Below are 15,888 nucleotides of genomic sequence, written 5' to 3' on the forward strand. Positions count from 1 at the left end.
CTCTCTTTCCTTTCTCTCCCTTTCTGTCTATCCTTTCTATCTCTCACCCCTTCTCCCTCTTTCATTCCCTTTCTCTCCCTCCCTTTGTCTCTCATTCCTTTCTCTCCCTCTTTCCTTCCTATCTCTCTTTCTTTTTCTCCCTCCTTCATATCTTCTTTCTCTCCCCCTTCCTCCCTCTTTCCTTTCTCCCCCTCCCTTTCTCTTCCTTTTTCTCTATCCTTTCTACTTCTTACTCTTTCTTTCTCTCCCTCCTTCATTCAATTTTCTCTCCCTCCCTTTCTCTCCCTTTCTCTCTCTTTCCTTTCTCTCCCTCCCTTTCTCTTCCTTTTTCTCTATCCTTTCTACTTCTTACTCTTTCTTTCTCTCCCTCCTTCATTCAATTTTCTCTCCCCCCCTTCCTCCCTCTTTCCTTTCTCTCCCTCCCTTTCTCTTCCTTTTTCTCTATCCTTTCTACTTCTTACTCTTTCTTTCTCTCCCTCCTTCATTCAATTTTCTCTCCCGCCTCCCTCCCTCTTTCCTTTCTCCCCCTCTTTCTCTTCCTTTATCTCTATCCTTTCTACTTCTTACTCTTTCTTTCTCTCCCTCCTGCATTCAATTTTCTCTCCCCCCCTTCCTCCCTCTTTCCTTTCTCCCCCTCCCTTTCTCTTCCTTTTTCTCTATCCTTTCTGCTTCTTACTCTTTCTTTCTCTCCCTCCTTCATTCAATTTTCTCTCCCTCCCTTACTCTCTCTTTCCTTTCTCTCCCTCCCTTGTTCTCCCCTGGGGCTGCCTGTGCCTGCCCTGCACCACCCAACACGGACGGACAGCCCCCAGTCGTCGGTTCGTCGCCCCCCACCCCCCCACGGAGGGAGATCAGGCTGGCGAGGGCGGTAGAACTACGTCACCAGCCACTGGAGGGAGATCGGGCTGGCGGGGGCGGCGAATCCACCTCCCCAGCCGCGCGGAGGGAAATCCGGTAGGCGGGCGGGTGGCCGCGGCTCCCTGCGCGCCCCTGGAAAAGCGTACAGGGAACGGTGCCCGGGGCCGCTTTAGCCGCCCCCCGCTCCCCCCCGCCATCTCCCCGCGACTGCCTGTGCCGCTGCAGCCGCGGCCCCCCCCCCCGCTCCCACCGCCAGTGCCCTCCCGCCGGGCCCCAAAGGACACTTGCCGATGACGACAGGGAACCTTCAGCTGGGCGGGCGCTGCCGTGCCGGTGCCTCCGACCTCCCGGTTCCTGCTCGATGCCGCGGTTTCTGGCGCTCTCCTGCTGGGCCCCAAAGAAGGAAGGCGGGAAAAAGGCGCGAAGAATGGAGCTCTCCTTCCTGCCTGCCTTCTTTGGGACCCAGCAGGAGAGCGCCAGAAACCGCGGCATCGGGCAGGAGCGGAGAGGTCAGAGGCACCGCAGCGCCCTGCCCAGGCGGCACACCGGTTGGGAAACGCTGACATACAGTACAGCAGGCAACATTTTCTAGGCGCCAGACAACATTTTCTAGGCGCCACTGGCGACCAGGCGCCTGGGTTTGTCGAACCTTGATTTAATATGGAAAAAAAATTCAGAAGCAGATAAAAATTGGAAGGGGAAAAAGTTGGGAAGAATTGCCAAGATTAGGGCCCTTAAAATGATGATAATACCAAAAATGATGTATTTATTTCAGGTTCTACCGGGTATCTTTCCTGGGGCAAAACTAAGAGAATGGGATAGTAAATTAAATTTTTGGATTGAAGGAAACAAAAAGCCTAGAATAAGAAAACATTGGCAGTTTGCACAAGAGAAAGAGGGGAGGTGGGGGAGCCCGTGCTTAGTACTATATAGAGAAGCATTTCAAATAGAAAGATTAATGGAATTACAGTTATGGGGGGGGAAAGAAATGGGTAAATTTAGAAAAGGAAATTAATAATATAAATAATAAAGAGTTATTATTTAAAAATTGGAGTAGAACAGAAATCAATAATTTAATCGACCCTCTCAAAGCATGTTTAGAAATATGGTCTAAATGGCAGAGGAAAGGTGGAACTAGGAATTCCAAGCTATCAACATTACACGTATTGAATACAGGTGATGATGTTAACTTAAGCAGAATTATTAAAGTATTAAATAGCAAAGGGATAACGAGAATTGAACAATTATATGAGAAAGATGGAAGAGTTAGTAGAACTCGATTGGAATGGTGGATTGGTCAACAGAAATGGCTGCAGATTAATGCAATAAGCACATATTTAAATAAAAGTGAGAATAAAGAAGCTCTTTTACGAGAAGAAAATTGTTTAGAAAAAATAATAAGAAAAAAGATTAATGAGAGTAAAGCACAAGCCGGTAATATATATAGAATGCTATTGCAGGTGGAAGAGGAAGTAACCAAAAGTTTGACAAGATGCTGGCAAAATGATTTACAAATAGATGAAAGTGAAATGAAAGAAATAGTAGAAAATATATATAAGATTAAAAATACGAGAGTTAAAGAGATGAGAAGGAAAATTTTACATAAATGGTACTATACACCAGTACAACTTGCACACTTCCAGGGGAAAGAGAAGGGTAATTGTTGGCATGGGTGCCAAGAAAAGGGAATCTTTATGCATATGTTCTGGGAGTGTGCAGAAATTCTGGAATGAAGTACAGAATGAAATTAACAAAATGTTAAAAATCAACTGGACAATTACAAAAGAAATAGCAATTTTAATTAAACAAAGGAAACTAGGAGAATTCAAGGAAATTAAATCTGCAGCATTGGAAAGCGCTCAAGCGGTGGTGGTATTGGGTTGGAAAGATTCCACAAAATGGACATTACAAAATTGGTACTGGTACATGGTGGACCAAATACACTTCGAAATTATGGAAATAAGATTAAATAATTTTGACGAGAACAAATTGGAGAAGCTGATGGTACGATGGAATAAGGTGAAAGATTATATGTTGAGTAGAATCTGTGATGTAAATGTGAAAAATAAACTGCAATCACTCTTTTAGTAATATTCAATGCAAGATAGAGCCAAGGAATTATAGATAAACAAATCAAAATCTTTGAATCCTCTTGTATGGGTGGTGGGGGTGATGGGGGGTGTCTTGTTGTTAGGTGATGGGCACATGCACTGTGCACTGTTATATGTTTGTTTTATGTAACTATTTTATAAAAATCAATACAAATTTATTTTTTTTTTAAAAAACAAGCTCAAACTCAACCCTGACAAGAAGGAGTGGTTGTGGGTTTTGCCTCCCAAGGACAATCCCATCTGTCCATCCATTACCCTGAGGGGGGAATGACTGACCCCCTCCGAGAGGGTCCGCAACTTGGGCTTCCTCCTCGATCCACAGCTAACATTGGAACACCATCTTTCAGATGTTGCAAGGAGGGCGTTTGAACAGGTTCACTTGGTGCACCAGTTGCGGCTCTATTTGCTCACAGTCGCTCATACCCTCATCACCTCAAGATTCAACTACTGCAACGCTCTCTACATGGGGCTACCTTTGAAAAGTGTTCGGAAACTCCAGATCGTGCAGAATGTGGCCGCGAGAGCAATCATGTGCCTCCCTAGGTACATCCATGTCTCATCAACACTCCACGGCCTGCACTGGCTGTCGATCAGTTTCCGGTCACAATTCAAAGTGTTGGTTATGACCAATAAATCCCTACATAGCATCGGACCAGAATACCTCCGGGACCGTCTTCTGCCGCACGAATCCCAGCGGCCGATTAGGTCCCACAGAGTGGACCTTCTCCAGGTTCCGTCGACTAAGCAATGTCGTCTGGCGGGGACCAGGGGAAGAGCCTTCTCTGTGGCAGCCCCAGCCCTCTGGAACCAACTCCCCCCGGAGATCAGAACTGCCCCCACCCTCCTTGCCTTTCGTAAGTTGTTGAAAATTCACCTTTGCCGCTACTGCTTTATGTATGGTTTGTTTGGGTTGTGTGATTATTTTATTAATAAGGGTTTTTAAATTGTGTTTTAAAATATTGGATTTGTACATTGTTATTATTGTTGTGAGCCGCCCTGAGTTTTCGGAGAGGGGCGACATACAAATCTAATAAATTATTATTATTATATTATAATAATATTATATTATTATAATTAATAACCACAATTGGGACCAGGAATTGGATATGTTAAACAAAAAAGTTGCGACTATGCTCCTGTTCTTACTTCAGTTTTTCTTTGTTTTATAGATCTGCTAGGTCATAAATGCAAGCACTGATTGTGATTTTTCCTCATGGTCCTCACTGTGAATGGTCACAACAAGGCATTCACTAAAACAGAATTGCCTATGTTAGATCTTGTAATCTACAAATCCATGCTCAATTAACAGTAAACTTTGAGATTAAATCATCGGTCATTCAATGAATATTTTGAGAGAAACAAAAGGATCTTTAAGAGGGGAAAACTTAATTTTACCATTTGCACCACTATTTTGTGAGCTATCATAACAAGCATATCTTTTTTTTTTTTAATGGAAAACTCTGTATGAAATGAAAAGCTTACTTCTTTTCACATCCTAACAATTAGCTGTACCATATTCAAACAGCATCATTATTCCTATTACTAGATTTTCCTTTATGCAACTCCCCTTAATCTCACTCTTGGATTTATTGAACAAAATGATTATGAGCATCTACCTTGAAAATACCAGCATCAATTTCTATAACATGTGTAAAATTGGCACCATATAATGTAGCCAAACTGCTGGCAGCCGGTGATCAGCAGAAGTAGCATGCAGTACTGCACTCTAACCACTGCGCTACTGAGACTCTATAAGAGCACCATGTTGCCCAACAGCAGAGACGCCTCCCCTCCCTCCCTACTCCAAACTCCTGAACTCTGAAGAACTTCGAAAAGTAAGTGAGCAACTGGTACCTGTACAACGTCTACAAAACCTTCAACTACATATCATCACATGTGACTATATAATACAAGAGCTCAATTCAAGGCATTAGTCTTTTGCTCTTTTCTCAGCAAAAAAAAATTATAGAAAATTTGAGCACACAACATATGTGAAAGCACAATAAAAATATGCCTCGTCAATGGCTATGCTAAGACAAGCCATTACAAAAATATATTCTAGTCCTTGACTTAGCAACCATTTTTGATTGTTTGACATTTGCACAGACAGTGAAAAAAGTGACATGACTATTGCGGCATCCCAAGACCAAGTGACCCAAGTTCTGACACTTGTCAACTGGATCATATATATGATTGTAACAGTGTCCTGGGGTCATGTGATCACCTTTTGCGACCTTCTGACAAGCTACATTGTATATTGTTTGCTATGTTGTGAGCCACCCCAAGTCCTCGGAGAAGGGCGGCATACAAATCCAATAAATAAGTAAGTACAGTAAGTAAGTAAGTAAGTAAAGCCAGAGATCAAATTACTAACACAACTGAAGAGGTTTGCTTAACAACCAAGACAAGAAAGATCATAAAATGAGGAAAACTCACTTAACAACTGTCTTGCTTGGCAAAATAAATTTTGGGCTCAATTATGGTCATAAGTCAAGGACTATTTGCACAAAAAACATGTGCTCCTTGGGAAGGCAGGATAAAATAATTCATCATCTCCAGAAACAGGGAGTGTTGTTTGATAAATCCTTCTTTAAATTTATTTATTTATTAGATTTGTATGCCACCCCTCTCCGGAGACTCGGAGCGGCTTACAAGAAGTAACAATACACATCCAAAAATTAAAACAGATTTAAGACCCTTAATATAAAAAACAATCATACAGACCATACATAAAGCGGAACGGCCCAGGGGAATCAATTTCCCCATGTATGACAACAGAAGTGGGTTTTGAGAAGTTTGCGAAAGGCAAGGAGGGTGGTATAAATGTGAGATAGGGACAATCATCTTGTCCAAGTTATTCCCTTCCACTGAAAGAGCTTCGAGCTTCTAATTAGAAGAGTCTGTCACTTAGCAAGAGGTTTTATTATTATTATTATTATTATTATTATTATTATTATTAGTTCAAAAATATTATAGTACAATTTCTATTTCTTTCTGTAGAATGACAAAACTGATTTACAGGCTGCATGAATCATATGAACACCTGTCAGTTAAAATATTCCTTCCAGATATCATGCACAGAGGTATAGCACCAAACAACTAGGAGAGCTTGCTTATGGAAAGATCTAAACGCTATTTCAGGCTTGTCTCTAAATAAGACACAGAAAGTACAGCATAAAATGGAAGTCAGCTGCTAACTTTTTATATTGCTGCAAGCTTCTGGACCAAGAATGGAATTGAAATCAACTCACTGCTAAGAATTTCTATTTTTAAAAATAACAATTGAATGACACAATTCATAATTATGCATGCACTTGAAGATCATACTTTAATCCCATGGGACAATTTACCTGGAGAAACTGGTAAAGTATTGTATTTTTTTGTTGTTGCTAAGAACACAAAATAGAATGCAGTGCTCCCATTTGTATTTCTTCGATATTAGGGAGCTAAAAAGAATTATTAAAATAACTTTCTCATAAAAATGGGAATCATTGTATAATTGCAGAGAATTCTATGTTATCTCCCTTTTTTGCTCTGGGACTATGGGAACAGAAGTGTGAGTGGAACATTTTAGCTTATGATTTCCCAAAGGCTTTAGATCAGCTCTTGGAGCTTCTGCCATCAGTTTCTACAACTGAAAAAATTCTGTAGTTTTAAGAAATAGGATGACAAACATGCAGCTGGACATTTAATTCCAAAGCAAGAAATGCTACATCGTACTGTATCTGATTACAAACTATTAAAATATCCACACAAACTATAAACAGTGATGCAAATTAATGTGTCATGTCTTAGCATTTAAGCCAACTAACAAGTTCACTAAACTGCTAATACTCCGCTCAGCCCTTTAGGTGATTGGTCAAAACCAGTGTTTCCCAACCTTGGCAACTTGAAGATATCTGGACTTCAACTCCCAGAATTCTGGGAGTTAAAGTCCAAATATCTTCAAGTTGCCAAGGTTGGGAAACACTGGTCTAGACATCTGGTGCCATTTGAAGCAGCTCGTCTAAGCCTGGAATTCTAGATGTTCTTCAGAGTGATGTGGATTTTCCAAAGATCTGCCATTCTCTTAATTAAGTATGATTTAGCAAGTCCTGAGTATTTTGTAAACAAAATTGTGAATATATTAATTATTAAGCTTTATAAATTATTAGCATACTTTTTTTTTTCAATCTAGAGTAGCTGTACTGAAACCACTGATTTAAAACAACAACAACCTAAAACCATATAAAGCAGTTTAAGTGTTGTACTAAAAACCTGGACTTTTCTTGGAAATTATTTTTCCTGGGTCAACATTTAAGCATGACAGTCCAGTAGCACATACAGCACTTATTGCTTTGTGCAATTAATATTTGATGAGAAAAAAATGAAGGGATTGAAAATATGTAATAATTGTAGCATATCTGATGAGCTATTTTTGAACCAATAACTTCTAAAAGATAAGAGAAGGGGGCATGGCCAACGTCCCAGTGCTAGGGGTGTTTCCTGTGCTACAGAGGGAACTCGAAATCCTAGTTGTTTGGAGACCTGGAACCGGATTGAAAGCAGGCCAGATACGACCTGGACGTTCACTGAAGAATAGAGGCACAGTTGGTGGTCTGGTGGGGGGAGCTTGCAACCCCCGCCTCCCCAAGAGCTGGGATGAGCCTCGGACAGCAGCTACGGAAAATGATTCTGTCGCCATTAGCTGGGAAGGCCACCATTGTACTGACTGAAATGGAGAGATCATGGATTGCCTGGGTGATAAGATCTAGGTTTTTGTGCTGGAGAGAGGTAAAGAAGTGCTGAAGCTGGGTGAGCTCTTGGCCAATTTAATGTCAAAAAAAAAAAAATTCAAAAGGAGACAGACTTTAAAATGGAGTGAGCAGCTATCTAGAGAGAGAATTAAAGAGATTAATTAAAGGAACAAGTTTAAAAGCCCAAATTTGAGGATGGCTTTCTAATGGGACTTGATGGAAGTTAAAGATACTGAAAAAGAATAAAGAATTTGAAGAAAATATTTTATAAGTGCTAAGTGGACTTAAAATACTTTGGAGACATTTGTAAGAGAGTTGTTTTGTTATATTGGGAATCAATATAACAACTCCCCCCAGAGATTTGCACTGCCCTCACCCTCCTGGCCTTTCAAAAGGTTTTAAAAATACACCTTTGCCGGCAGGCCTGGGGCTGTTGAGCATTGACATCCTGCTCAGGCTGATAGTATGATTCTGATTGGGATGAACTTGCTTGAAATGGTTTTAAATGTCTGTAGTTTTAAGATTTAGGTTTTATGAATGATTGGTATGAATGCAATGGTTGGGGCGGGTGGGATTATGGTATGAATGAGATAAATGGAAACAGTATGAATGATAGATTTGGCCCACCTGACGCCAGAGAGGCGTGAGGGGAAGGGGCACTAATCTCTGGGGTGACAGAGGGTCAGAATATTCCGGTGTTGCTGGGGAGAGGCAGATATGGCGGGGGCCACAGAGTTAGACGTTCCAGGGGAACGAGGGACCGTTGCTTAATAACGGTCCCTTGTTCTGGCTCTGTGAGCTCAACCTTGGGTACTGGTGATGAGTGTAATTCTGGCCCTGGGCTCAGGTTGCTGCTGCTTAATGCCAGGTCGGTGGTAAATAAAGCTCTCCTCATCCGGGATTTAATCCTGGATGAGGAGGCCGACCTGGCATGTATCACTGAAACCTGGCTGGGCCCAGAGGGAGATGTTCCTCTCTCTGAAATTTGCCCAGCCGGGTTTCAGATATGGCATCAACCTCGACCCCAGGGAAGGGGGGGGAGGAGTGGCTATTATAGCCAGGGAGAGCCTTTGCCTACATGGACTCATTGCTCCAGAGATTGCGGGTTGTGAGTCTCTCTTGATGAAGTTGGACTTAGGGGTTCAGGTGGGCTTGTTTCTCACGTACCTGCCTCCCAGCTGCGTGTCAAAAGCCCTGCCTGTGCTGCTCGAGGAGGTAGCCGGGTTGGCGGTGGAGTTCCCCAGACTTATTGTCTGGGGGGACTTCAATCTGCCGTCACTCGGCGAAGCCTCTGGACTGGCACAGGAGTTTATGGCCACCATGACAGCCATGGACCTGACTCAAGTAATACAGGGTCCGACTCACGAGGGAGGACACGCACCCGACATGGTATTCCTCTCTGAGCAATTGAGCAATGGTCTGAGACTAAGGGGCTTAGAAGTATTGCCTTTGTCATGGTCAGACCATTTTCTACTACGGCTTGACTTCCTGGCTCCAATCCTTCCCCGCAGGGAGGCGGAACCAATTAAGATGTTCCGCCCCAGACGCCTGATGGACCCAGAGGGCTTTCAGACGCCGCTTGGGGTTATTCCAGATGCACTCGTCCACAGTTCGGCGGAGTCTCTTGCGGAAGCCTGAAACAAGGCTGCAGCGGAGGCTCTTGATCGGATTGCGCCTTTGCGACCTCTCCGTGACGCTAGACCCCGTAGAGCTCCATGGTTCAACGAGGAGCTCCGGGAGTTGAAACGCCAGAAGAGACGTCTAGAGAAGTGATGGAGGAAGAGTAAGTCTGAATCTGATCGAACACTTGTAAGAGCTTTTATTAAGACTTACAAAGTGGCGCTCAAGGCGGCAAGATGCGCGTATCATGCCGCCTTGATTGCATCAGCGGAATCCCGCCCGGCCGCTCTGTTTAGGGTGACCCGCTCCCTTCTTAATCAGAGGGGAGTTGGGGAGCCCTTACAGAGTAGTGCCAAGGATTTTAACACGTTTTTCGCTGATAAAATCGCTCAGATCCAGGCGGACCTCGACTCCAATTGGAAAACAGAGTCGGCTGACAACGAGTCAGTTGAGGTGACTGGGGCACGTACTTGTCCATCTGTCTGGGAAGAGTTTGATCTGGTGACACCTGATGAAGTGGACAAGGCCATTGGAGCTGTGAGTTCCGCCACCTGTTTACTGGATCCGTGTCCCTCCTGGCTGGTTTCGGCCAGCAGAGAGGTGACACGGAGCTGGGTCCAGGAGATTATCAATGCTTCCTTGGGGAGGGGATCCTTCCCATCATCCTATAAAGAGGCGCTCGTGCGCCCCCTCCTCAAGAAGCCTTCCCTGAACCCAGCCGTACTTAATAACTACCGGCCAGTCTCCAACCTTCCCTTTATGGGGAAGGTTGTCGAGAAGGTGGTGGCACTCCAGCTCCAGCGATCCTTGGAAGAAGCCGATTATCTAGGTCCCCAGCAGTCGGGTTTCAGGCCCGGATACAGCACGGAAACTCCTTTGGTAGCGTTGATGGATGATCTCTGGCGGGCCCGGGACAGGGGTTTGTCCTCTGTCCTGGTGCTTCTTGACCTCTCAGCGGCTTTCGATACCATCGACCATGGTATCCTTCTGCACCGGCTGGAGGGGTTGGGGGTGGGAGGCACTGTTCTCCAGTGGTTCTCCTCCTACCTCTCCGGTCGGTCGCAGTCGGTGTTAGTGGGGGGTCAGAGGTCGACTCCGAGGTCTCTCCCTTGTGGGGTGCCTCAGGGGTCGGTCCTCTCCCCCCTGCTATTTAATATCTACATGAAACCGCTGGGTGAGATCATCCAAGGGCATGGGGTGAGGTATCATCAGTACGCTGATGATACCCAGCTTTACATCTCCACCCCATGTCCAGTCAACGAAGCAGTGGAAGTGATGTGCCGGTGTCTGGAGGCTGTTGGGGCCTGGATGGGTGTCAACAGACTCAAACTCAACCCGGATAAGACGGAGTGGCTGTGGGTTTTGCCTCCCAAGGACAATTCCATCTGTCCTTCCATTACCCTGGGGGGGGGGGGAATTATTGACCCCCTCGGAGAGGGTCCGCAACTTGGGCATCCTCCTCGATCCACAGCTCACATTAGAGAACCATCTTTCAGCTGTGGCGAGGGGGGCGTTTGCCCAGGTTCGCCTGGTGCAACAGTTGCGACCCTATCTGGACCGGGACTCACTGCTCAGTCACTCATGCCCTCATCACCTTGAGGCTCGACTACTGTACATGGGGCTACCTTTGAAAAGTGTTTGGAAACTTCAGATTGTGCAGAATGCAGCTGCGAGAGCAGTCATGGGCCTACCTAGGTATGCCCTTGTTTCACCAACACTCCGCAGTCTGCATTGGTTGCCGATCAACTTCCGGTCACAATTCAAAGTGTTGGTTATGACCTTTAAAGCCCTTCATGGCACTGGACCAGAATATCTCCGAGACCGCTTGCTGCCGCACGAATCCCAGCGACCGATTAAGTCCCACAAAGTGGGCCTTCTCCGGGTCCCGTCAACTAAACAATGTCGGTTGGCGGGCCCCAGGGTAGACCCTTCTCTGTGGCGGCCCCGACCCTCTGGAACCAACTCCCCCTGGAGATTAGAACTGCCCCTACTCTCCTTGCCTTTCGTAAGCTTCTTAAAACCCACCTGTGTCGTCAGGCATGGGGGAACTGAGACATCTCCCCCGGGCATATACAATTAATGAATGGTGTGTGTGTATGTATGTGTGTTTAGAAAATGGGGTTTTTAAATGTTTTTAGTAGAAATTTAGATTTGTTGTAAATTGTTTTTTCACTTTGTTCTGAGCCGCCCCGAGTCTGCGGAGAGGGGCGGCATACAAATCTAAATAAATAAATAAATTAAATTTTTTTAAAAAGCACCAGGTTTACAACTTGTTTTTTAAAAAAATCTCCCACAAGTACTCTATATGTACAATCTATGTACAATATGTACAATTTATTCTAGAAGAAATGTGTACAGCCCTAATTCTACAAAAAGTTCCAACCTGCCCATGGAACTAATGAGAAACGACACAGTGGTTTAATTTTCCCTGCATACCCCAAAATAGGCATCCTCAAAGCACGGCCCCTTGGGCCAGATATGGACTGCAAATGCAAAGTATCTGGTCCACAGAGTGGTAGGGTCAAGCCCTGCCCCTCGCCCCGCCCTTCACTGTCAGTCTTATCTTCCAGCGAGCATCCATGCCAGCAGCACTTTTGGTTTGTTATTTCACCGGTTGGGCTTCTGATCACACAGATGCTGCTGAAGGTAAGGCCGAAGGGGGCAGGGGAGGGCCATCTTATTAGTGGGTAAGTAGGGAAGGGGGTGATGTTGCCTTGAAAAGCAGTTGCCAGCTTGTAAAGTAACGCAGTACTAAAGTATTGCTTTAAATTAAAAGTCTTTTTAAATGCTTTAAAAATAGCCTTTCAGGATGTTTTCACAGCCAGGTGATCCAGAGCTGGTGGAGGAGAAGGGGACGGGCTGCTTTTAAAGTAATGTTTTAAAAGAGGGTAGGTGGGAGACATGTCTCCTAGCATTTTCAAAATCAGCTGAAGTTGGCTAATACTAATTCAAATGCAATCACAGTATAATGCTTGAAGGAGAATTCACCCACCACCGCTTTGATTCTTGCCATATAAAAAAGTACATCCACCAAATCTGTTGCTGAACAATTTTGGTAGCTTTCATGTGTGTGTATACACATGCACAAGTGTGGCAAAAAGCAAATCAGTTTGAATTCTCTTTCAGACTTTTAGCCCTGTAATACGAAATAATTCAGAAAAGAAGTCTGGTCTCCTATGTCTTCCCTGGTTGCTAAGAAATTATTTTGAAGGAAACCCTGTTTATTTTACCCTTTTTTAAATGGCCAATTTTAAGGAGCCTGAAGCTACTGTTATAATGAAATTAGGCAAGTAACAGGAAAGTTTGTGCTCTTTTTCCCTTTTGTGGAAGAGTGTTAAGTAAATGGATTCCTTGGGTTGAGCAACTACAGCAAGGACAAAGCAAGATCAACCAGCCACATGACCACCTAGCAAAGCCCACCCACCCAGTCTGCCCCAACAGTCTCAGGAACCATGGATCGGCCCCTTGTTCAAAAGGTTTGAGGACCCCTGCCCTAAACCTCACACCTTGATCCTGGGAGAACAGCAAAACAATGGAATATCTTTTGACAGTATATCTGTCAAAAAAATATTCCATTGTTTTGCTGTTCTCCCAGGATCAAGGTGTGTGTGTGTAACATATTTTTGCTGATAATGAAAATTTGACAGAATATGTATGTATGTATGTATGTATGTATGTATGTATGTATGTATGTATGTAAAAACATTACACACACACTTCTTTCACATGGTACACATTTTGCAGCAAGAAACTATGTGTCTATGTAAATAATTAGCATGGACTGATTTTCTAAGTTTAAATCACAAAGAAGTTTAATGGTTTTGAACAATCTGCATACTATTTCATTACTAGGCATTTATTTATATCCTTTTTATTCAGAGTTGTTTACAGAATAAAAACAAGACAGACACCCTGAGAAATACACTAGACCAGGACAGGCCAAGCTTTGGTAGTTGGGGACTGCCATTGTACTTACGATGGGCTGCAGTAGGCAAAAACGATGAATCTATGTCACAAGCAAGATGGTGGGACCAGAACTTCCAAATGTGACAGTTTGTTTTCATTTTAGGGGTGTGTTAAGCCTAAAAATGAAGCTGTTGCCACCTCCCATTTAAAACCAGCAAGAAATCACATCTGGGTTTCTAAAAATCTGGCAATACAATTTATTGAGGCTTGAGTTGCCCAGCCCTCTAGATATATAACACAGTAGTGCTTTAGTACAGAAGATATAATTATAAAGTATAAGAAGTGTAAACACAAAGGGAAAACTGAAGTAATAGTTGTATTTATATTTGTCTCTTCCTTCAAAAATAGTGTAGAATAAAATCACAAAAATAATATATGAAATCCCTCATAGATGTATCTGTCTCCTCAAAAGAAGAGCTACATGTTTCAAAAATAATCATCTGGAATTAAGAGAAGGGCTATTAACCCAGAAAAAACAGTACTTGACCATAAGATGGAACTTGTCTTAACTGGTTTATAACATCAGTAAGTTTTTATTTCAGAATGACATAAACATAATTGAAGAGGTGAGAATTTTCAATCTCTTCATATCAGATGTAAGATAATAAAGCTTCTATATATTAATTCACATTTAAAATAAGGTCTAAACATGATTTTTATCAATTCACAAAAAAAGCATGCATAATTTGGGATATGTTCTTCTGAAGCAGAACACCAAACATTTACAGGACTATTAGTCTGCTTAAGAGGAGTAGTACTTTTATATAGAAGGGAGAGCAACTACCTTAGAGAATCAGAAATCATCAATTACATTTGTGTAGCAACTTTTGGAACTGAAAAAATTACAATGAATATCCAGGGCATGAATTCACCAATAAGAATTTGGAGAAATTTATGGGAGGCCTTTTTTAAAAAAAATGTAATACAGTGTAAATGTAATACAAATGTAATATTAAAAATGTAATACTTCTAGCTTATATCTTGTGTTTCCAACATCTAAATCAAACTCACCATGTCCTGAGTTTTCAATAATCATAGTCAAACAAAGTTCAATGGCTGAAAAGAACAGAAGTGGGGATAGGTTACCCACTACTGAATTATAGTTACCGTACTGTAAGACGCACCTATGTATAAGATGCACCTATGTATAAGACATCACAAGATTTTTAAGAGGTAAACAAGAAACAAAAGGTTTTTGCCCTGGGTGTCTTGGTTTTCACAAAAACGGGACATGCAGAGGGTTTGGGAGGCCTGCAAAGCACTCCTGGGAGTTGGGGAGAGGAAAAGCGATGGGGGTGGGGGGCACAAAAATGGGGCACGCAGGTGTTTGGGAGGACTGCAGATTGCCCCTGGATGATGGGTAGGACAAAAATGGGCCCATTTTTCACCTACCAAACCCCCCACCCATCATGTTTTTGCCTTCCCCAGCCCCCAGGAGCACTCTGCAGGCCTCCCAAAGCCTCTGTGCACCCCATTTTTTTGAAAAACGGGCCTGACACATAGGGCGGGGTTTCAGGAGGCCAAAAATGGCTGTATTTGATGTATAAAATGCACCAACAATTCTACCCTCTTTTGGGGGAGGGCAGTGCATCTTATACTCCAAAAAGTATGGTACATTCCATCTCTAGAAATCCATTGAAGGAATTGTTGTTGTGATGATATTATATTTGTCCTTTTTGTGTTACACTTTAAGTTACCTTAGCTTTGAGGGGGGGAAATAACTCATCTTCCTTTGCTCATGACCAGTTTTGCCTCCAAATTATTATTTTTCTTATTCCTCTATCTTTGAATATCTCTCCCTGTTTTTCCATTCTCATTCTTATCCATTCTGATCATTTCTGAATCTTTTCCTCCCACTTAAGAGATACTAGAGGGACTACAATCCTCTAATGGAGCTCAACTGATTACAAGAATGCATTTTAAAATTTCTTATTTATACTTCTCAAGATTTTTAAGAGCCAGTAGCTGAATGAGTGAATTGTTGTGTCTTGCACTGTACATGATTACCTCTGACAGCTCAGATTCTTGACCATTTGAAGCATATCAAAATATTCCCTTTGCTACTATTTCTATTGTTTCCTCTCTTCTGTTTTCATTGTCCTGTTGCTTTTATGTACCTACTACATTGCTTACCTATGTACTAGAAACTTTTTGATGCTTACATCAGAGTGCTATAAAGAGGAAGGTAAGAGAGTGTTTCCTGTGTTATACAGTACTTCTACCAATTCTGGAATTTAAAATAAAAGTGCCATGAGTTTTTAGTCTGCCTGCATACACTATTTTCTAACAATGTCTAATTATGATTTTTTATTTTGACTATCATAATTGCCAAAATATTTTAGCTTTTTTAAATAACGTGATATAAGCAATCCTGTGTTTTTAATCATAGAAGTATGGAAACTGTATTTTCTATGCACAGAACACTGCATTTCAATCAACATGTTTCTTATATCAATTATATTTGCAGTAAATGTGTGAATATCATACTAAATGTGCAATACAGGGTAATCTTTTCAACATGATAAAAAGCTGTGACCTCTACTAGCTATATAATCTATACTAAAATATATATTACAAAAATATACCACAAAAATACA

At 42.6% G+C, this 15,888-nt stretch overlaps 1 protein-coding gene across 4 annotated transcripts in view; it reads right to left on the reverse strand.

Annotated features, from left to right (window-relative positions):
* UBE2D2 (ubiquitin conjugating enzyme E2 D2) overlaps window positions 1–15,888 on the reverse strand; it is a 41,024-nt gene that overhangs the window by 18,809 nt on the left and 6,327 nt on the right. The window contains exon 1 of one of the 4 annotated variants that reach the window (XM_070746960.1): window positions 14,303–14,349. The exons of the other annotated variants lie outside the window; for them this stretch is intronic. Coding sequence (XP_070603061.1) covers window positions 14,303–14,305 — 3 coding nt within the window. The 5' untranslated portion in view covers window positions 14,306–14,349. Of the gene's footprint in view, window positions 1–14,302; window positions 14,350–15,888 lie in introns of those variants that run through there. 4 annotated transcript variants of the gene reach the window in all.

This window comes from Erythrolamprus reginae, chromosome 3 (assembly GCF_031021105.1).
Source record: "Erythrolamprus reginae isolate rEryReg1 chromosome 3, rEryReg1.hap1, whole genome shotgun sequence".
Taxonomy (NCBI): Eukaryota; Metazoa; Chordata; class Lepidosauria; order Squamata; family Dipsadidae; genus Erythrolamprus; species Erythrolamprus reginae.